This window comes from Chanodichthys erythropterus, chromosome 17, assembly GCF_024489055.1.
Source record: "Chanodichthys erythropterus isolate Z2021 chromosome 17, ASM2448905v1, whole genome shotgun sequence".
Lineage (NCBI taxonomy): Eukaryota > Metazoa > Chordata > Actinopteri > Cypriniformes > Xenocyprididae > Chanodichthys > Chanodichthys erythropterus.
In genome coordinates this window covers 14,050,031-14,073,832 of record NC_090237.1, presented here as the reverse complement: position 1 = coordinate 14,073,832, position 23,802 = coordinate 14,050,031, and the positions used below count along the sequence as shown (strand labels likewise).

General features: G+C 36.7%; 1 protein-coding gene across 3 annotated transcripts in view; it reads right to left on the bottom strand.

Annotated features, from left to right (window-relative positions):
* Positions 1-200: 200 nt before the first annotated feature.
* The window catches only part of zgc:77784 (uncharacterized protein LOC402947 homolog), a 70,991-nt gene continuing 47,389 nt past the window's right edge, over positions 201-23,802 (bottom strand). Inside the window, exons 10-27 of one of the 3 annotated variants that reach the window (XM_067364466.1) lie at positions 22,081-22,162; positions 21,735-21,903; positions 17,370-17,536; positions 17,163-17,281; positions 16,785-17,001; positions 16,559-16,677; positions 16,299-16,470; positions 11,283-11,498; positions 11,141-11,183; positions 10,378-10,517; positions 10,018-10,287; positions 8,442-8,556; positions 6,725-6,937; positions 5,971-6,128; positions 5,772-5,870; positions 3,433-3,582; positions 1,185-1,324; positions 201-820 (exon numbers count right to left, since the gene is read on the bottom strand). In XM_067364466.1, the coding sequence (XP_067220567.1) occupies positions 809-820; positions 1,185-1,324; positions 3,433-3,582; positions 5,772-5,870; positions 5,971-6,128; positions 6,725-6,937; positions 8,442-8,556; positions 10,018-10,287; positions 10,378-10,517; positions 11,141-11,183; positions 11,283-11,498; positions 16,299-16,470; positions 16,559-16,677; positions 16,785-17,001; positions 17,163-17,281; positions 17,370-17,536; positions 21,735-21,903; positions 22,081-22,162 (2,601 nt within the window). In that variant the 3' untranslated portion in view covers positions 201-808. The remainder of the gene's footprint in view (positions 821-1,184; positions 1,325-3,432; positions 3,583-5,771; positions 5,871-5,970; positions 6,129-6,724; positions 6,938-8,441; positions 8,557-10,017; positions 10,288-10,377; positions 10,518-11,140; positions 11,184-11,282; positions 11,499-16,298; positions 16,471-16,558; positions 16,678-16,784; positions 17,002-17,162; positions 17,282-17,369; positions 17,537-21,734; positions 21,904-22,080; positions 22,163-23,802) is intronic. The other 2 variants (XM_067364468.1, XM_067364467.1) reach the window with 2 other exon arrangements.

The window sequence follows — 23,802 nt, the reverse complement described above, 5'->3', positions numbered from 1 at the left end:
ATGTAAATGTGATCACACCTTATCAGTGGAATCGGTGCTCTTGTAATGCCGCTCAGCCAACCAAATTCAAAAACCATCATGAGATTTTCATCTCCATACTCCATACACGAATGCAGTTATTGACAAAATAATACAATAAGAAATCCATATCAGTAACAGTACTGTAAAACATGTCTTAGAACATGAGTTTTATTGTTTTGTATGCAATCTGCATATAATTGATGCATTTGTGGAAAACAGACTGACATGGTGCGAATCATTCTACAGGAGAAAAGAAAAACCCTTCAGTGAGCACAGGATAGTAAGGTGACAGTCCTAGTGAGGATTTACAACAAGAAACATCTGGTATTCTATAGGCTTACTAATGTATAATTGGATGATTTGTTCACATAGCCTGATAATATCTGCTATATTTTTTCACAAAAATGTTGAAACACCTTTTTATCACATGTAGACATTGAGGCATACATGTATGAACCAGATACATTCAAACATCATGTTCATCTAAAATTTTTGACATTGTTTTCTTTTTAAACATTTCATTTTCTTGTTTTAACTAATAAATACAATAAATAATAATAAATAAAACAGCACACCATCCGGAATGCTTTTTCCCGACACAAAAACATTGTAAAAATATATACATACAGAGGTAGGACAACAATGGATCATTTAAAAACGTTTTCTAAAAAAATACCCAGACAAAAAACAGAGAGGTGAAGGACCAGAGCGCGGAGGAATATACACTGCATGGCGTATGTTGCATGTAGAGTGGTGAACAACAGGACGCAAGGACAACTTCCTCTCCTCATATCATGTTCTGAAAATAAACAAGCCCAGAAATGACATAAAATCATCATTTTGTTGCCAAGCAATCTAATCCTAGCACATTAAATGTGGAACATGCAGTAATATTCTAACCGACAAACATGGGTCGTATATTTAATATTCATTGGAATATCAATACCATGGAGACCACATGAGACATCGCAGTTCTTTAAAAAAAGTGGAAATGTAATCATTTGCCTGATTCATTTAGTGTGCTTCCAGCTCTGCACGCTCAGTGTCCTAGAGCTTATCGATTGTTAATTTACTACACTGCTCCAAGGCCCCCACGCGTGGCGAGCACTAATGAACTTATTCTGACCATGTGCGAACAGACAAGACACACAAACTCATCTAACCTCATTTCTTCTCCTTCCTGCCCCCAAGGAACGCAAGGTTGCGGAGGATTGAGAGGCAGAGCTTCTCGAGAGGGAACAGTGGCTGGACATCTGACCGCTGGACAGCAGGTTTGCTTTGAAATACTGGATTAAATCTTTATCTGTGCAGTGACATACTCAACAGTCAAATACAAGAAAAAAAATGCAACACACTGAACCATATTTTTATATTTCACAACCACATTTTATGGAGAAGATGACAGTAATGTTTGCCTGTGGAAAACTCCGATCCATGAAACTAGTGTATTACTATGGGTGATGCTGTAGATGGTTGCTTTGGAGTTGCTAAAGTGTCCCGTTGGTCAAGAGAGCCCAGGTACGTTATTATTTTATATGTTCTCTAAATGTTTAGAGATTTATATTTATATAGATGTTGAGATTTATATTTACCATTTATTTATAACATTAATATTCATTTTTTTATAGAACATTTATATTTTATATTTACATTTGCAATTTACACTATCGTTCAAATGTTTTAGATTGGTATGATTTTTTAATGTTTTTAAAAGAAGTCTCTTCTCCAAGGCTGCATTTATTTGATCCAATGTTCAGCAAAAACGGTAATATTGTGAAATATTTGTACAATTTAAAATAACTGTTTTCTATTTGAATATATTTTAAAATCTAATTTATTCCTGTGATGGTGAAGCAGAATTTTCAGCATCATTACTCCAGTCTTCAGTGTCACATGATCCTTCAGAAATCATTCTAATATGATGATTTGCTGCTCAAGAAACATTTATGATTATTATCAATGTTGAAATCTGTGTACAATTTCTTTTTCAAGATTCTTTGATGAATAGAACAGCATTTATCTGAAATAGAAATCTTTTGTAACATTCTAAATATCTTTGCTGTCACATTTGACCAATTAAATACATCCTTGCTAAATAAAAGTATTCATTTATTCAATTTCTTTCTTTCTTTCAAAAATAATAAAAAATCTTACTGATCCCAAACTTTTGAACGATAATATATAAAGTGATTTTATATTTATTTTCTAAGTATTGTTTATATATATATATATATATATATATATATATATATATATATATATATATATATATATATATATATACACATATATACAGTCCAAAAGTTTGGAACCACTAAGATTTTTAATGTTTTTAAAAGAAGTTTCATCTGCTCACCAAGGCTACATTTATTTAATTAAAAATACAGTAAAAACAGTAATATTGTGAAATATTATTACAATTTAAAATAACTGTGTACTATTTGAATATATTTCACAAAGTAATTTTTTCCTGTGATGGCAAAGCTGAATTTTCAGCATCATTACTCCAGTCTTCAGTGTCACATGATCCTTCAGAAATCATTCTAATATGCTGATCTGCTGCTCAAGAAACATTTAATGTGTACAATTGTACAACATATTTGTGTACAATATTTTTTTTCAGGATTATTTGATGAATAGAAAGTTCAAAAGAACAGTGTTTATCTGAAATGTAATCTTTTGTAACATTATAAATGTCTTTACTGCCACTTTTGATTGATTTAATGCATTCTTGCTGAATAAAAGTATTAATTTCTTTCATTTCTTTTCAAAAAAATTTAAATAAAAATTCTTACTGACCCCAAACTTTTGAACGGTAGTGTATAATGATACAGAAGCTTTGTATTTCAGATAAATGCTGTTCTTTTGAACTTTCTATTCATCAAGGAATCCTGAAAAAAAAGTACACAACTGTTTTCAACATTGAAAATATTCATAAATGTTTATTGAGCAGCAGATCAGCATATTAGAATGATTTCTGAAGGATCATGTGACACTGAAGACTGGAGTAACGATGCTGAAAATTCAGCTTTGCATCACAGGAATAAATTACTTTGTAAAATATATTTAAATAGTACACAGTTATTTTAAATTGTAATAATTTTTTTACAATATTACTGTTTTTTACTGTATTTTTAATTAAATAAATGTAGCCTTGGTGAGCAGACGAAACTTCTTTTAAAAACAATAAAATCTTAGTGGTTCCAAACTTTTGGACTGTACTGTATGTGTGTATATATATATATATATATATATATATATATATATATATATATATATATCTCAAAATTTTTTACATGCTTATTTACACAAAACCGGTTTGTTTTATTTTAAAAACTGCACAAAAAAAACGCCCCAAAGCACACTAGTAATCACTACTAACTAAAGTCTTTTGTTTCCCTGAAGTCTGACCTTCTGTGCTCCATTGTGCAGACGTTCTGCGGTCTGATCTTCTCTCTCTGTGCTGCGGGGGCGTCCTGCTCCTACCATTGTCCAATATGTCTGTCAGGTGCTTCAGAGGGTCCTCTCTTAGAGGAGGAGGCTCAGGTGGAGGCGGCAGGTCTGCAGACATGCACAAATTATAAGTGTGAATCATCATTTATAAAGTGGTGGACGCAGTACACAAGTCAAGTTCTTGGGTAAAAGTACAAATAGCCTAATAAAATATTACTCCTGTAAAAGTGTTAAGTACTTCTCAATTTTACTCATAAAAAAAAAAAAAAAACTATAAAAGTACTTGATTTTTATTGTACTTAAGTATTAAAAGTACTGAAACTGTATTTATTTTGCTAAATAAAAATTAGGTAAAACAAAATGTGTGTTGACAAATATAAACATAAAAATAGACGTCACATCTTTTTTAAGAAGAACACTATGAAACTGCTGTGGCAGCGGGGAAGATTTATGGCAGGGATGGACAACTCCGGTCCTGGAGGGCCAGTGTCCTGCAGAGTTTATCTCCATCCCTGATAAGAACTCACTTGCCTATTACTTTCTACTAATCCTAAAGACCTTGATTAGCTGTTTCAGGTGTGTTTGAATAGGGTTGGAGCTAAACTCTGCTGGACACTGGCCCTCCAGGACCGGAGTTGTCCATCCCTGATTTATGGGGATTAATTTGCATTATTTTAACATTTAGTTTTTACCTTCAATGTACCCCGTTCGGACGGTAACACACAAATGCAGACATGTCCACATTCACGCATTTCATGCAATGGGCTTAAACAGCTCGCCTTTTACAAGCAGATTTAGTTTCCAAACAACTGACGGTCGTGAACTAAATTTGATTTTCATTTACAAAAATAAACCCTAAAATTCAGCATTAGTAACTTACTTTCGTGGCTTTAGTCATGCGTGCACACAAGCTTCAAGGATCTCCCGTTCTTTGCTCATTTTGAGTCTGTGAAATCAGTGAATTAACTGGAGACTCGCTCTGGCCAGATCATTTGAATCAGTGAGTTGTCGACTCGAGAACCGATGCAATCGGATCAGTCCAATTCACTAATGAATCACTGGCAATCTTTGTTTAGGATTCACACTTTTTTCACAACTTTTTTGTTTTTCAGAAAAACCAATATAATATATTTTTGTTCAATAATATTTTTGAGGGTTTTTTTATGATACTATGCAATATTAATACAAATTTTATTAGCTATTTTCCCCCTTGAAAATAATACATAATTTTTTTCTAATATTTTTTTAAATTATTTTTCAATTAAAGCAGTTTTCCATGTTAAAATAGAGACAAGGCATTTAAAATAATTTTTTTGAAGGTAGATTAGTGCCATCTGGTGGGAGTAAAAAAAGAAAATCTTTTGTAATGCAAATTGAGTGGTTGTTTCTGTTTTGTACTCTCAGTGTTTTTGACTGTAACCTCTTTCTTGCTGTTCAATTTTTTACTGCTTTGTGGCTGAATTATTGATATTATTTCACACATTTGTATAAACTTGTTCTGTGTTATAGTCAGGCTAGTTCATATATTTGTGTGGGGGGGGTGGGGGGTTGGGTGTGTCTATTTTGCACTCTTCATTGCTGTGCACTTTTTTTCTGCACAGTGGCTGTAGTTTGTACCAACAAAAGATTCTCTGAGTTTTCGTATTTTCCATTCATTTCCTATGTCGGTCATTTTTGACCGCAAAGAAGGTAAGTATGACTATTTTTTTTACGACCCTTTAACATGTCCGAATCATGTCCTTGATTTTTTTTTTTGTGTGTTCATATTGCTAATGCGACAAAAGTCACCAAGTGTCTTCTCATTCAGATGAAGCTACGATTTTTAACATTTCAAAATATCAAATTTTTCAGTCAAAAATGACTGAAGAGGGCCAGAGGGTTAAGTGCGATTTGCAAACCAATTTATAGGTTAATTGAAACTAATCAGCTTGTTCATGAATCGGACAACGCTATCGCATCTCGAAGTGACAATTTCTTCAGTTCAAAGAAAATTTCGAACAACATGCTTTCATGAAATATAGTGGAGTACAAAGTACAATATTATGCTTTGGAATGTAATTAAGTAAAATGAAAAGTTTACAAAAATAAAAATACCCCCAAAATTACAGATACTGTACTTAAAGGGACAGTTCACCCAAAAATGAAAATTCCTTTTTTTGGAAATTTTTATTTTTGGGTGAACTGTCCCTTAAAGTACAGTGGCAAAGTAAAAACACTTTGTTACTGTCCACCACTGATTAGAGAAACTTAGCTTTAGTTGCTTCAATCAATAATTTATTAAATATGTGGGTCCTTACTGCCTTGTTTCAAGACTTCTCGTCTCACAAGGCCATCCTTCTGAGATTTCTTCTTAGGCCTGGGCTTCTGAATTGAGGACGTAAATGACATATACTCTCCTAATAGCAGTGAGAAAACAAAGATTATGTTCTCCATCCATAATCTTTCGCAATAAAAGTAATAAAAAAACAGTCGTCTTTGCAGTGTTGAAGGGCTTACTTGTGCCTGTGTTGTTAGAGAACAGTTCCTCCTCCATTTCTGCAATGTCTCTCCAGGGGCCGTTGTGGTGGGGAAGGCTGCCATTATGAGGCTCTGTCTTGGTTAACGGCTTTGGGTTGGAGAGAGCAAACTGTGCACTGTGTATACACTGTGTTTTCCTGTTGAACGAAACACATTAACGTTGTTTTATGTCGTTTCAGATTCTAAGGCTATTGTCTAGGAAGATACTTAAATAATTTACTAAGCAATATTTTACACTACACAACAGTGTAGTGTTATATATTCTACTATATAAAAGGTTGGTGTTAGTAGATGTTTTAATGTTTTTGAAAAAAAGGTACTTATGCTCACAAAGTCTTTATTTATTTGATCAAAAATACAGTAAAAACAGTATCAATTGTGATATATCAATAAAACAACTATTTTCTATTTTAATATATGATAAAGCTGAATTTTCAGCATCAAAATAACTTCCCCTCCCTCTTGCAGCGACATCTCTTCTCTGATGATGTGTTTACTGGAGTAAGGGCGGGGCAACCTGTCACTCAAACGACATCAAAGCAATAGCAAACCACAGTTCCCAATAGACAAAATCAAGCCTCGCCATAATTTTTTTGTTATCTTTTGAGCCGTTTCACTCACATATACACCACAATATGGAAGAAAAGAATAATAGAACTTCGATTTCATGCACTCTTTAAGGGTGAACTATTCCTTTATTGTCAAGACCTGATGTGTGTATGTACGCTGTTACCGTGGCAGCAGGTCTGGATGCTGCAGGCGTGGGTTAGCCGGGTATTGCTCCTCACTTGGGGAGGGTGTAAGAGTAGCAGTGGACTGCAGGCTATAGGTTGTGGCCCTGTTGGATTTCTCTTCTCTCAAAGGCAGAGTGGCTGCGTCCTCCAGACCCTCAATCAGATAATTTCGCTCAGGCAGAGGAGGACACCACTCTTCATCCTTCTCAGGGCTATAGGGACGTAAAGAGATTAAGATGCCAGTTAAATCTAAAGTCTCAAAACACTACTAAAACACAAACGAAGTTTAAAAACACAGCAAGGACCAAAAAAGCACATAAAAAGAAGACATATCAAAAGACTCGGGACCCCTGATGTATCTAGCACAGATTTCATTATACGATAAAAGACTGCGGTAAATAAAACCAGACTGTGGTCCTTTGAAAAAAAGAAAAGAAAAATAAATAATATCAAAGAGAATCCAATGTGGGTACAAAAGACAGCATTGTAAAAAAGCTTATCAAAAATTTGTCAAAGCAGTTTCATCCATGGAAGGTGATGATAAAAATATGATGTGAAAGGAAGAAAGCATTGAGGACAAAGGTTGGTATGTGTGGTTTCGCTTCATTCCAAGCCGTGGCTATTCTTTAAGGTTCATTCTGAAAAGCCACGTCTGGTGACCTGCCTCTCGGCCTCGGCTCTAAGCGCTAACATCATTAGCCCCTGTCACTTTGAGCTGAAACATCAAATAAGATTAGATAAGACCTCAATTTATCGGCCGGTCTACATTTTACCATGTTGCACAGGTTCCATATTGGGTCACATTTCAAAGAAGGATAATTATATCCAGAAGTGTCTGAACTTAAAAAAAAAAAAAAAGGATGACAGCTACTGAAAAGCATATTTATAAGTTTATGAAATTGGCTGAGAGAAAAGTAGCAAAAAGTAACATGGTATTACCACAATGTACCATGGTAGAATCATTTGTTTTTGGACATGATATTTCCATGGCAAGGTACATGGTTATCAGACATTTGAAATGATATTATCATGGTTTTATGACATGGCTGGATATGCATGATGATAATACCATGTTTTTTTTTAGATATGTACTGTACCATGATATTATGTTTTCTGACATGGGCACCATGTGTTTGGAAATGTACTATTGTATTAATGTTGCCTCTTGAACAAGTACCATAGTTGTTTGACATGGTACTATGGTATCACCACTGCATTTTGGTACCATGTTTTGGACATTTACCATAGTATTACAATGGTTTTATAGCATGGTGTTATGGTTTTGGACATGCACCATGATAATGTAATACCATGTCATATTGGATATCTAATGTACCAATGTATTATAATGTATTTTTGACATGGTACCATGAGTTTGGAAATGCACCATGGTATTAACATGGCTTTTTGAACAAGTACCATGGCCGTTTGACATTTAATTGTCAAACATTGTCGTTTTTTGGACATTTAACATGGTGTTTGCATGTTTTTGAACATGCACCATGGTTTCACAATGGTTTTATGACATGGTACCATGGTTTTGGACATGTACCATTGTAATGTTTTATTTATATATGCCCCATGGTATTTGTTTTTTGATATGCTTTTTGAACATGTACCATGATAACACCATATTTTTTTCTACATTTACCATAAACTACCATATTTATTTGGACATCTACCAATATCCTGCCACAGTATGGCGGTGGTTATTACCTGTATCTCTTATCTGTGTTTTGAACCTCCTTGTTTTGTGCTGAATGTAGGGACAGCACATCAGACCACTGGGGTGGGGAAGTTTGCCCCAGAGACTTCTGCTTCTTCAGTTTGGCTGTAAAACAACATGAAACTGTCACAAGGCCGAACTCAAGTCCATTTGCATAAAATTGACATCAGCGTTTGTTGCAGCACTTGTTGATTCAATCTGTCTGCATAATTCCAGCCTAATACCCTAAAGCCGGGCACACATTTAACGATTGTAAGGCCGATTATGAATGTAATTTGATACTTACGACTGATCATGTCCAATCGGCTCGAGTCAGAGCCAGTTGCGTTCAGTCTGTGTTTACAGTTGGTGCTTAAAATTGTGCAGTGTGTTGCGTCTAACGATTCTAGTCTTAGAATTTTAGAAACAGTCATCGCCAGTCTTCCTCACAAAGATTCGTCTCAAATTTGATAATTCCCACTTCTGAAGTAGTGATTATGAGCCAATCGCATTCAAGTTTCGTTCAATTTTTTTTCAAGGAAAGTCATCTTTACAATAGCACTGAGAGCACGTGAAGGCAGCATAATATTTGCGACCGATGACGTTTCTGTTTCCTTGGAGACTGTGTCAGGCGATTGTAAACAAGCAGCGAAATGGCGTCAAAAAACGTTTGAAACATAAAAACACATTGGACAACCGGTATGGAAGAAAAACTGGTTGAACTCTGGCAAGAGTACGAATACAACATATCTTCGAAGGAATACCATAATAGAAGTGATAAGGACAGAAGCTGGGCTGCGGAAGCTTTGAACGTGTCAGGTAATGTACAGGGCCGGATTATCCATAGACGGGATTGGGCGAGTGTCCTGGAGCACCAGCCAATAGGGGGGCAACAAATGATAAAGATAATAACGTTACTTTTTTTTTTTTATCATGTTTTGTATATATATTATTTATCTGATACGGATACAAAATTAACAGTTGATACAATATATACAGAGAGAGTATAAAGAGCCCTGCCCCTTTGATCGCAAAAGTGAAAGTGCCCTTTGAGGTCGCATTGTGGTAGTATAAAGTTACTTCTGTGGTAATTTAATGGTCTGTACAGTGCCGTTTCAAGTCGAACAAGCTTCATTGAGGATCGCAGCTTATCGTTGCTTAACAACGGCCGACACCACCGGAGTGCAAGCCCTAAAAATAGATTTAACAAAGTTTACTCACCTCAAATTTTCTCTGTAGAGAACAAATCCATGTTGCCTCTCCAGCCAGGACCTCACACATATCCTGCGCGTTTTTCCACTTTTTTAGTTATTTTCCGCACAAATATAGCTGCAGATGAAGAGCGCGAGCTGTTTGTTTACATCCATTTTCAAGATCCCGCGCACAGTGTGTTGCTTAGCAGCGTTCTCAATCATAAACGTTTGTGTTCTTCTCCGACTGTCAACGATTAAAATCGGCTCCAGTCGAAGGAAACAATCGGTATGTGTGTTCAGTTCAGTCTTAGAATGTTACAGCTAATCGTTAGGTGTGTCCCCGGCTTAAGGATTAATCCCTAACCCTCATGATTGAAATCAATGTCGCTCCTACCATTTTCACCTCTTGGGTACTGAAGTTTTGCATATTCTGCTCCACTGTGGCTGGACTGAAGGCTCCACTGGTCCAGGTCCTGCTCCATGCTGTAGAGGTCAGTTTTGGAGAGGACAGGTGTGCTGGTGTACGGGTCTGGACCCTGAGAGTACAGGCTGCACAGGTCATGCCCATCTGCATCGGCTGGGTTGATGGTACAGTAAATGGCACCTTCATTAGAGGCTGGGCTGTATTTCCCATTCTGGTTCAGATAATTTGATAATCCTGAAGCTGGAAAACAGATTAATGAGTTATAGGAGATATGATTTGTAAGTGTGACAGTACTTTAATGTAGGGAAACGCCCATGACAGAGATCTTACTGTTGTAGTATTGATCTGTGGAGTCAGGCCCGCCTGCACAGCAGTTCACTGACTCTTTTCCATTTCGAGAGAAGTTGCTGGTGGGCCATGAGTCAGCCAGCCAAGGGTAATTACCCAAGTGTGACTCCAGCAAACATGGCCTGTCAGGAAATGGAAATATTTAATTTAATATAAATTATTTTACATTAAATATAAAATATTCTATACAGTTTTATTAAATTATTTTTTAGAAAATAATAATAATTATCTACAAAAGGGATAATAATACATTTTAAAAGGGATAATATTAATTTTAATGTTAGTCAAGTTTTTTAATATACTTTTTCCTGACCACTCTCATGTAAGGCCATTGCCAGAAGCCAGTTATTATAGTTTATAAAGTTATAAATATGGATATTTTTCTTAAAAAAAAAAAATTTCTTCACCACAGAAGGCCTTTATTAACCCCCTGAAGCCATATGGATTACTTTTTTAATGATGGATGGATGTGCTTTTTTGGGCTTTAAAATCTAAGGTACCATTCACTCTAATTATAAAGCTTGGAAGAGCCAGGATTTTTTTTTTTTAAACATAACTCAGATTGTGTTTGGCTAAAAGAAGAAAGTCATATACACCTAGTATGGCCTGAGGGTGAGTAAATTGTGGGAGTACATTATTCATTTTTGGGAGAAATATTCCTTTAAGAAACATTTCTTATTAAAACACTTGGTTGCTGATATACCCTTCAGGACTCTTTGATGAATAGAGAATTCATGATACAGACCTTCCATTTATAAGATCCGACCCATCACCATGAGAGAGTGCAACTAAGGAAAAAATATGAGAAAGAGATGATCACAGAGCTCATTTGAAAACATGATGTTTTATGCTAGTTTGGCACAGAAGTTTATGGCACAGAAGTTTACCTGCAGGCGTGTATGCAAAGGAAGTAGTATAGTGTCCAAGTTCTTTGCTCCTCCTGTGTCTGCAGTAGATCCAGGCGCTAAAGCCCATTAGAACCATCCAGGACGATATACCAATCCCTGCGATGAAGGCTGGCTGACGGACCACCTCTGTGATCTGCTCGGATAGGCTGACACTATCATCCTTCACCACTGACAAGGACTGATCTATTGCTACTTCTGATAGAAGATATAAGGAGGAAATGGAAAAAAGTGAATAAGAGTGATTATGTGGAAATGGAATAGAGACATAAGAGTAAAAGCTTCTGGTCTTATATAGGAAACATTTTATCAAAATATATTTCACTCAATCTATCTTCAACTGACACACAACATGGAAATCCCTTAACATTTTCGATTCCTTAACATAAAATATGAGTAAATGCTGAGATAAGAATCTGTCAGTTGGGATAAATGTCACAATCAGAGCTGTGTGGTAAATGTTTTTCCTAAACCTGCTGGAAAAATCCAGCTTAAACTGGTAGCTGTGTTTGGAACATGGCAGCAGGAATAAGAGCTGGGTTTTAGCTGAACAAGTAGGGTATTCGATGATCCATGAAGGTTATCAGCTTGTTCAATTTGGCCATTAGCTGGCCAGGCTGGTTATTAGTCAAGTCAAGTCAAGTCACTTTTATTTATATAGCTCTTTTTACAATGCAGATTGTGTCAAAGCAGCTTTACAGTGATGGAGGGAACATAATTTTGGCTGTACAGCAGCTGTTGAAGAAAATAGTGTCATTGTCCAGCTTAAGTAAGTTCAGTACTGATTCATTCTGCTGTAAAAAATCATTAGAAATTAATTTAGTTTATTTATTTATACAGGAGCTCTGGAGAAAACAGTGATGTCATTGTCCTGCTCAGTTCAGTTCGCATACAATGGTGTCAATGCAGGCAGATCAAAAACATTATCAAAAACATATCATGGATTAATCCTGATAATAGCTTGCAAAGATGATTATTAGCTGGTCCAAGCAGGTTATTAGCTGGTCCAGTCTGGCCTTTAGCTGGCCAAGCTGGTTAATAGTTGGATCAAGCCTGTAAATAACTGGCGAAGCAGGTTATGGTTATTGTGAAGCAGGCCAAAAATGGTTATTAGTGGGTCTAAACTTGTTATTAGCTGGATCAAGCAAGTCATCAGCTGGTCAGGATGTTCATTCAATAGTCCAAGAAGGTTAATAGCTGGCCAAGCTGGTTATAAGCTGGATCAAGTCTGATAATAGCTGGCAAAGATGGTTATTAAATAGCCAAAATGGTTATTAGTGTGTCTAAACTTGAATCAAGCTGGTCATTAGCTGGTTCAAGCTGGTTTTTATCTGGATCAAGCAGGTCATCAGATGGTCACGATGTTCATTCAATAGTCCAAAAAGGTTATTGGCTGGCCAAGGTGGTTATTAGCTGGATCAAGTCTGAAAATAGCTGGCAATGATGGTTATAAGTGGGTCTAAACTTGTTATTATTTGAATCAAGCTGGTCATTAGCTGGTTCAAGCTGGTTTTTAGCTGGACCAAGCAGGTCATCAGCTGGTCAGGATGTTCATTCAATAGTCCAAAAAGGTTATTGGCTGGCCAAGGTGGTTATTAGCTGGATCAAGTCTGATAATATCTGGCAAAGATGGTTATTAGCTAGCCAAAAAGGTTATAAGTGGGTCTAAACTTGTTATTAGCTTGATCAAGCTGGTCATTAGCTGGTCAGGATGTTCATTCAATAGTCCAAGAAGGTTATTGGCTGGCCAAGGTGGTTATTAGCTGGATCAAGTCTGATAATAGCTGGCAAAAATGGTTATTAACTAGCCAAAATGGTTATTAGTGTGTCTAAACTTGAATCAAGCTGGTCATTAGCTGGTTCAAGCTGGTTTTTATCTGGATCAAGCAGGTCATCAGCTGGTCAGGATGTTCATTCAATAGTCCAAAAAGGTTATTGGCTGGCCAAGGTGGTTATTAGCTGGATCAAGTCTGAAAATAGCTGGCAATGATGGTTATAAGTGGGTCTAAACTTGTTATTATTTGAATCAAGCTGGTCATTAGCTGGTTCAAGCTGGTTTTTAGCTGGACCAAGCAGGTCATCAGCTGGTCAGGATGTTCATTCAATAGTCCAAAAAGGTTATTGGCTGGCCAAGGTGGTTATTAGCTGGATCAAGTCTGATAATATCTGGCAAAGATGGTTATTAGCTAGCCAAAAAGGTTATAAGTGGGTCTAAACTTGTTATTAGCTTGATCAAGCTGGTCATTAGCTGGTCAGGATGTTCATTCAATAGTCCAAGAAGGTTATTGGCTGGTCAAGGTGGTTATTAGCTGGATCAAGTCTGATAATAGCTGGCAAAAATGGTTATTAACTAGCCAAAATGGTTATTAGTGTGTCTAAACTTGAATCAAGCTGGTCATTAGCTGGTTCAAGCTGGTTTTTATCTGGATCAAGCAGGTCATCAGCTGGTCAGGATGTTCATTCAATAGTCCAAAAAGGTTATTGGCTGGCCAAGGTGGTTATTAGCTGGATCAAGTCTGAAAATAGCTGGCAATGATGGTTATAAGTGGGTCTAAACTTGTTATTATTTGAATCAAGCTGGTCATTAGCTGGTTTTTAGCTGGACCAAGCAGGTCATCAGCTGGTCAGGATGTTCATTCAATAGTCCAAAAAGGTTATTGGCTGGCCAAGGTGGTTATTAGCTGGATCAAGTCTGATAATATCTGGCAAAGATGGTTATTGGCTAGCCAAAAAGGTTATAAGTGGGTCTAAACTTGTTATTAGCTGGATCAAGCCAGTCATTAGCTGGTCAGGATGTTCATTCAATAGTCCAAAAAGATTATAGACCAATTGGTGTTTGCAAACAGCGATGACGTTTTTTATGGGCGGAGCCTACCTGGTTGCAGAAAATGAAAGTTGAGCAGTAGCAGTCTATGGAAGCCACGAAATAAAAGAATTTAAAAAAAGTTAATTTTGAGTTTATATCACAAACATCCAGAGGCACAACAAAACGTTTTTCTATTATTCTGTGGATTTTGCACATTGTCCTCCAATTGCTACCACTATTTTTCTGCAACCACTATGTGCGCGCAGCTGCAAGTGACGTAATTGTGACGTCTGCTCCAAAGAGGTCTATTGGCTGGCCAAGCTGGTTATTAGCTGGATCAAGTCTGATAATAGCTGGCAAAGATGTTTATAAACTAGACAAAATGGTTATTAGTGTGTTTAAACTTGTTATTATTTGAATCAAGCTGGTCATTAGCTGGACAAAGCAGGTCTTCAGCTGGTCAGGATGTTCATTCAATAGTCCAAGACGGTTATTAGCTGACTGAGCTGGTTATTAGCTGGATCAAGCCTTACAGCTTGCAAAGATGGTTATTAGCTAGCCAAAATGGTTATAAGTGGGTCTAAACTTGTTATTAGCTGGATCAATCCAGTCAGTTGCTGGTCAGGATGTTCATTCTATAGCCCAAGACAGTTATTAGCTGACTGAGCTGGTTATTAGCTAGCCAAAATGGTTATTAGTGGTTCTAAAGTTATTATTTGAATCAAGCTGGTCATTAGCTGTTTTTTTGCTGGACCAAGCAGGTCATCAACTGGTCAGCCATCTTAAGCCGGGGACACACCTAACGATTAGCTGTAACATTCTAAGACTGAACTGAACACACATACCGACTGTTTCCTTCGACTGGAGCCGATTTTAATCGTTGACAGTCGGAGAAGAACACAAACGTTTATGATTGAGACCGCTGCTAAGCAACACACTGTGCGCGGGATCTTGAAAATGGATGTAAACAAACAGCTCGCGCTCTTCATCTGCAGCTATATTTGTGCGGAAAATAACTAAAAAAGTGGAAAAACGCGCAGGATATGTGTGAGGTCCTGGCTGGAGAGGCAACATGGATTTGTTCTCTACAGAGAAAATTTGAGGTGAGTAAACTTTGTTAAATCTATTTTTAGGGCTTGCACTCCGGTGGTGTCGGCCGTTGTTAAGCAACGATAAGCTGCGATCCTCAATGAAGCTTGTTCGACTTGAAACGGCACTGTACAGACCATTAAATTACCACAGAAATAACTTTATACTACCACAATGCGACCTCAAAGGGCACTTTCACTTTTGTGATCAAAGGGGCAGGGCTCTTTATATTCTTTCTGTATATATTGTATCAACTGTTAATTTTGTATCCGTATCAGATAAATAATATATATATACAAAACATGATAAAAAAAAAAAAAGTATTATCTTTATCACTTGTTGCCCCCCTATTGGCTGGTGCTCCAGGACACTCGCCCAATCCCGTCTATGGATAATCCGGCCCTGTACATTACCTGACACGTTCAAAGCTTCCGCAGCCCAGCTTCTGTCCTTATCACTTCTATTATGGTATTCCTTCGAAGATATGTTGTATTCGTACTCTTGCCAGAGTTCAACAAGTTTTTCTTCCAAACCGGTTGTCCAATGTGTTTTTATGTTTCAAACGTTTTTTGACGCCATTTCGCCGCTTGTTTACAATCGCCTGACACAATCTCCAAGGAAACAGAAACGTCATCGGTCGCAAATATTATGCTGCCTTCACGTGCTCTCAGTGCTATTGTAAAGATGACTTTCCTTGAAAAAAAATAATAACGAAACTTGAATGCGATTTGCTCATACTTCAGAAGTGGGAATTATCAAATTTGAGACGAATCTTTGTGAGGAGGACTGGCGATGACTGTTTCTAAAATTCTAAGACTAGAATCATTAGATGCAGCACATTGCACGATTTTAAGCACCAACTGTAAACACAGACTGAACACAACTGACTCGGCTCGATTGGACATGATCAGTCGTAAGTATCAAATTACATTCATAATCGCCCTTACAATCGTTAGGTGTGTCCCCGGCTTTAAGCTACTATAGCCACCTGGTAACTAATTTGTTGACCAGAGTAGACCAGTTAGAAACCAACTACCATGTTTCAAAACACAGCTACTAGGTTAAGTTAGATTTTCCTGAGTTGAAATGATGGCAATACTCACTCAAGAAGATGAACACAGGTTTGCTATGAATGCCCACTCCTGCACCCGTCACCGCTGCAACCTGTACGCGATACATTGACTCAGGCAACAGCCCATCCAACAGCACCCAGAGCATATCGCCATCCACGCTCCTGTTGACCACCTGCTGAGACTCGTTTCCTACACACCACACCTGTATGACACAGAACTAGACTTCAGCATTACCATTTTACCAAGTGGCCATAGAGAGTGTATCTGCATAAAGGCTTCACAGTTCTCACCCTGTACTCTAGTATGAGCTCTTCCGGCACATCAGGGGGAGGAGGCTGCCAGGACACTCGCACAGTCGAACTGTTACTTAACTGCACCACATTGACTCCCTGAGGAGGGCCGATCAGCACTAAAAGCAGAAATATGATGGCCAAATGACAAAACAGTAACATTACAGCAAAAGTTGGAAGGTAAAATGAAAGTCATGCAAAGTAAAAACTAAAAAACAAGTCTCACATTCATCAGGAGTGCGAACCACTGCAATTTCACTATCAATCCCCTGGAACTCGTTGTAATACGGTCTCATTTTGAGCTCATATTCTTTTCCTCGGTGTAGCTCTGTTAGGACAGCTGTGTGTGGGGGACCTGCTTTTATTTCCTGGATCATCCATGCGCTCCCCACAGGCCTATAATACAGCCTGTAGCCTTGAATATAGCGAGGGTGCCGGTCAAGCTGAAATAATATCACACATATACATATGAAATCAGGAGTTTCACTTTCATTGTCAATTTCAGCAGACATATATATAATTATTTTATTTTATTTATAATATAGAATTATTTATTATTTATTTTGCTTCAGCATTTCCCATTCAAAACGCATCACATACTTACAGTCCATGTGATCTGAACACTGGTAGGGCTCAAGACTTCTGGTGTCTGAAGACGAACCTTCACCCCTCCTAAATCCATCTGCACATGTGCCTGGTCTTTGCCCTGACCTTCTGGGCCATCTGAAAATGTATATACAAAACATCATGCAGATATGCACAAAATATAAAATCAGCCATCACACACACTCCACCAGAAACTATACCCCACCTTGTGTTCGGACTGGCTCTGAGATGGGGCTGGGGTCGCTCAGGCCATAGGAGTTGAGCGCTCGGATGATGAACAGGTACACGGTGTTGGGGTAAAGCCCAGACACTGTGTGCTTCTCCTGCCTCACAAGGTCAGCCACAGTCTGCCATGTGCTGCCCACTGACTGACTGGAATAAGACGCATTAAATTAACACTACACTAATTCACAAAACACATCTCCAGCTTTAAAAATAGAATGGATGAGCCACGTTCAAAGCTGCTGTACATCAATTGAATTCTATATTAATGTGGAGCTAACAGTTAGGCTAAAGAGCAATATTACTATATTACATTATTAAGAAATGTAATTATTTAAAATGAGTTTCTGTAATCTTTGCTATTGATGCCTTTTTATAAAAGGGCTAAATCATTCAAGGCTCTGCATTGCTGTGCTTTGCATCGTGTCTAACAACATCCTTTTAACCGTAGTAAAATCACTGTGATGCTCATCGGTATACATAAAAAGAAGTTATTAGAATTATGAATGGGTTCAATTATACAACAGAGGATACGCATATTCAAAGAACTGTGATATTAGTAATTCTATTCTGTGTTGGGGAAGCTACTTTGAAGTCAAAACATTCATAATTTAAACTGTATTAAAGCTGCTCTTTAGTAGTAAAAAGGAGTTAGCTACATTTCAAGCTAGCTAACAAAAGACAATGAAGCAATATTAGTGAGCTTTACCAGATATATATATAGATATGGGGGTTTGAGGTCAGTAAGAATTGATCAAAAGTGACAGTCAAGACATTTATAATGTTAGAAAATATTTCTGTTCCCCCCAAAAAAATTATGTTCTTTTGAATTTTCTATTCAAAAGAATGAAGAGTTCCACAAGAAATATTAAACGGCACAACTGTTTTCAACATTATTAATAATGTTTCTTGAGCAGCAAATCAGCATATTAGAATGATTTCTGAAGGATCATGTGATACTGAAGACTGGAGTAATGATGCTGAAAATTCAGCTTTGCCATCACAGAAAAAAATGACATTTTAAAATATATTAAATTAAATTATTTTAAAATGTAATAATATTTTACAATATTACTGTTGTTCATGTGTTTTTAATCAAATAAACTCAGCCTTGCAGAGCATAAGAGACTATTTCAACAATCTTCCAGACACCCAAACTTTATATATAATATACAAATATATGATTACATACAGTTAAGACAGTTAAAAAGAGCAGTATTTATCAATAAAGATATCAATGTTATAACTTTAAACTTAATACATAGATTTATACTAAACAATAAATAACAGCCGCTATACAGCATATAGACAACATATAAATGAATAACAGTGTTAAATAGCTGACTTCCCAACACACATTGAGAGATAGAGTCGTTCTAGTACAGTCTGTTTGTTTATTCCCTCAGCTTGCTTGGTTTCAAGGCCGTGTGTAGAATATAAACACGCGCTGTTTTGTCATGCTACACCTCTACTTGTCAGAAAAATAGCATGTTACAAGAAAACCTGCAGTATGTTAAAAACAGCTGAGCTATTGTCATGCAAATGAAAAATGTAGCATTTCTTTAGGTTTTTTTTTACCAACACCGATTCTAAAAGCTTCACTAGCATAATGAATTGGACACACTGTCCTTTGTTAATGAGAAAAAATGAGCATGGAGCAGGGTGTGAAGGACAATGCAGGGGGTTTTGCCTCGTCTCCATGAACCGTGAGCACATAACGGCTGCCCAGTTGACTTCTCGGACTGTGCACAGGACCCTGACCTCTCAACATAGCGAGCTGCACTATAAATCCAAACGTCTCCTTAACAAGGTGTCAGAGCAGAGCTAAATTATGACTAGGCCTCTACTCTCTGCCTCCCTGCATCACCCTCTCTGCTGCTTTCCTGGTGGGACAATAATAGAGCCTTCTGTTCATCTGACCTCCACAGAGCCCAGAGGGACAAGTTCTGCTGAATTCTAACTGTAGCCCCAGGGAACATCCAGCCTGGAAGAGAGCATTGCTTCACTCTCACTTTACCATAAACTTCCATTCGCTCTGACACTCTGAATGACGTCTGCAACTAACTCGGCACTATAATGAGAACGTCTGCCACTCACTCAACCCATCAAGTCACCGGAGAGGGTGTAGAAGCCCATTCCCCTTTATTTCTTTTTAATACGTAGCAGTACAGGAGACTTTAAATCCATGCAGGAACTGATTGAATGAGTAAGAGTATGAGATAAAAAGTATAAAATTTGCAGTAAAGGAACGTTCCAGGCTCAGTACAAGTTGTATCGACAGCATCTTTTACATGTTTTTGATTACCACAAATTTCAGTTTGTAAACACAGGCAAAAATCATATTCAATGCATGCAAGGTCAGAAATTAAAGGTGACTCAGAGGAAAAAAAATGCCCCTGAATTTAAAAAAAGCAGGGGCAAGAAATGCTCCATAATGAGTTCCTCCGTTTTTCTCATTTATAACATCTGATATAGCTCTTTAAATTGTATTCTAGGCCTAGTTATAACTAATATGACAGAAAATACGAGTTGATATTGATTTAGTTTTATTGGTGACAACCTAACATCCAATTATAAAAGATATAAAAAGATGACAAAGTGATTTTATATGGTTAGTAATAAACACAACCTTATAGAGTAAAAAAAAGCCCCCTGAAAATCAAATCCAGGCGGCCAATATCGTCCGTTAATGGAAAATTGGATTTCTGACACTGAAAGTGTGTATAGTAATGCATTACAGTGGAAGTTTATGGGGCAATGCCATGCACTGGAATAAACCATGTAACTTTCTCATGATGCGCATAAAGATACCAGAGAAGGGTTGTTTACACTGAGGAAAAATCCCATAGGAAATACATATCCAGAAGTTCATCCACCTAGAAAAGTATTTCCAATTCATAAACATGATTTATATGCCATCTCTCAAATAACACATATTTTCTATAAACCAAAAATTAAAAGAACACTCCACATTTAAAAAAAAAAAAAAAGGCTCATTTTTCAACTCCCCTAAAGTTAAACAGTTGAGTTTTACCGTTTTCGAATCCATTCAGCCGATCTCCGGGTCTGGCGGTACCACTTTTAGCATAGCTTAGCATAGTTCATTGAATCTGATTAGACTGTTAGCATCTCGTTCAAAAATGACCAAAGAGTTTTGATATTTTTCCAATTCCGAATCTTCTGTAGTTACATCATGTACTAAGACCGACGGAAAATGAAAAGTTGTGATTTTCTAGGCTGATATGACTAGGAAATATATTCTCATTCCGGCGTAATAATCAAGGAACTTTGCTGCCATACAACATGTTCTCCAACCAATATGACCATATAGGTCGTTTGTCACTTCACTGAAATACGACCCATAGGAGCGTTTACTAAAGTAGCGCCCCTATCGACAACAGGACACTTTGATTTTAATGCATTGTTCCCTTTTATCTGCATCATATTTCAGGTTTCGTGTAGCTCAATTGGCAGAGCATTGCAATAACAATATGCAATCATGTGATCATGCGATTGTGGGTTCGATCCCAGAGAACAGTGCTGATGAAGTGTATATGCACTATAAATCACTAAGGTTAGGTTTAGGGGTGGGGTGGTTGTAGTCGTTAATAAAAATTAGTTTTGATAAATGGAAATAGGACAAATGGTGTAAAAAGTCCACACATTGCATTTAAACATCACATAATCACATTTTGATTGGTAATGAGTCATACGTCATTTCATGACGACAGATGTATCACAACACTGTCATTATTTTTACGATAGCTAGATGGCGATTGACATTAACATGTAAATATAGGTCATAATAAGGTGCTTGAAAAACGACCTATAGGGTCGTTTTATTTTTTGTAGGACAGTCTCCTGCCGTACCATGGGTGCAGCAGGCGCAACGATATTATGCAGCGTCTCTCACAAATGTTTGCATGGTTGCATGTTGCAAGTTCCTTGATTATTATGTCGGAATGAGAGTATAGTCATTTTTGAGCAAGATGCTAATGGTCTAATCAGATTCAATGAACTATGCTAAGCTATGCTAAAAGTGGTTCCACCAGAACCGGAGATCGGCTGAATGGATTCGAAAATGGTAAAACTCAACTGTTTAACTCTAGGGGAGTTGGAAAATGAGCCTACAGTATTTTCAAAAAATGTGGAGTGTTCCTTTAAAGCTGCAAATTTCTACTTTTAATCCCTCCAAAATAAAATAAAAAATAAATAAAATAAAAATATAATAAAAAAATAATATAACAATAATAAAAATAATAATAAAATAAAATAAATAAAACATCATTTTGAGTCTTTTAAGTGAAGGGGAAAAATGAAAAGTTTGTATTAATGGTATGATATATACCTGAAAGCCTCGATGATGTAGGAAGTGACAGCAGCTCCGCCCTCATGTGGGTTGGGCTGCCAGGTGAGAGTGACGCTATTTGAAGTCACATCTGTCACCACGGGCTTCTGTGGAGGACCAGGCAGCTGCAGGGACTGCGAAACCCGTGGGACAGAGGACGTTCCAGTCGCTAAACACAAGAAACAGAGTCAAACATGACTGCATGACTATTCCGTCAAGGGTGCATTCTGGTCCAAGGACGTTTGACTGCACATTGAAATCATCAGTACAATGTGTTTCTTGAAGTGGCAGCCTTTACAAAGTCTTATAAAGAGCTGTGTTACAGAGAAGAATCCTTGTATGCTACCTTTCACTGTCACGGTCCCACTCCAACTCGTCTCACCAGTGGAACTGGATGCGACACAGGTGTACGTTCCCGAGTCTGTCTCCTAGCAACAGAGAAGACAAAATCATCTCTGAAAGACGACAAAGATAATTGCGAGCAAGCTATGTTTCTGAAGTAGTTCTCCTCCTCTCCAAATGATGCGGATCGAATGTATTGTTTCAGTTTGTTTTCAGTTAGTTAGAGGTCGTGACTGTTAGAACTCCTCTAAGAATATTTTTGACATTCTCAACGGCTGTTTTACATTCCGCATACTGCAGTGTAATCTGTCAAATGTCTCAATTAAGATATACAGACCTTGTACCACAGATGGCATTCAGTTTATCGGAATGTTCTTGAAATACGAAGCAAATAAAAGCTGTACAATACACAGCTGTTTCTCTTACTTAAAGTAACTTTTGAATGACAAAGTCTTTTGCATGTTATTTAATATCAGGGTTGATCAAAACTATGAATTTAAGAACTGGCTCCCTTTCGGCGTGAATTTGAATGGAACTGGAGACATACTACATGAAAAGGAGGGTACTGAATTGCAACTGACATACAGATTAATATCAATAGTTTAACATAAGAATGTTTAAGAAGTAATTATGCCTATTACTAGAATACATTTATCACTGATTAGGCATTTCAATACTGTAAAACACATTCTTCAATTTCATTAGTTTAAAAACATAAAAAAATACAGTGCAACAAAATATAAAATAAATAGGCAGAATTTTTGGAGTAAAATTTGGACTAAATTAGTGCATACTGGGAAATGATGTGTTGCTCCACTCTGGTCCATAAAAATTAAAGTTAATTTATTAAATAAAATGCATATAAAATTAAACAACAATGTTTAAATATTGATAATTAATATACATATTTATATAAATAATCAAATGTTTCTGGAACTACTTTATATGCTATGTGTATGAAATAAAAAAATTAAAATAGTTAAAACATTTATTTTATAATACAAATTTTACTAATTAATCACACATTTTTCTGTAGTCAAGATTAATCGCATCTAACATTAAAGTTTTTTATTATTTTTATGTTGTAATAATTTCATATTTTATCTTCAAATTAATGCAGAAACAACATACAGACAATGTATTTTAAATATTTGATCTAACAGGTAGTTTATATCCAGAAATGTAATAAAGTTATCAAACACTTCACGGTCTTCACTGCATAATTTATAAATTAAATATAGATTCATTTGATTAAAGCTACAAAAGTTATTCAGTTAAGATCACTGAGTGATTTTCTCCTTGTCTTTTGTTCTTTGTTTAACATTAATGACAGACTGTAGCAGGTTTATTAGGCTGCTGTCACTTTAAGACCTGCTGCACATGACGCAGATCTGACACAAATACTATTTTCTCACAACACTTTACATTCATTTAAGACTTTATTTGACTAATTTAAGACTGTGCTTATGAGGATACTTGACAAAACATGCATTTTGGCATAGATTTTTGTGTTTTTGCCAGTTCAAGTGCGAAAGGGAACTAAATGCAGCCAGCGCTCTTTTATTTCTTGTCATGCTTTGATGGTTTAAAAGCATTTGCATGAAGAGTGTGATCATATAGGCCTAATGTAATGCTAACTAAAGGATTATTAAATATTTTTAATGCATTAAACTGAAAAAAATTAATCGCATGCCTTTACACGTTGATTTGAACAGCCCTAAAACTA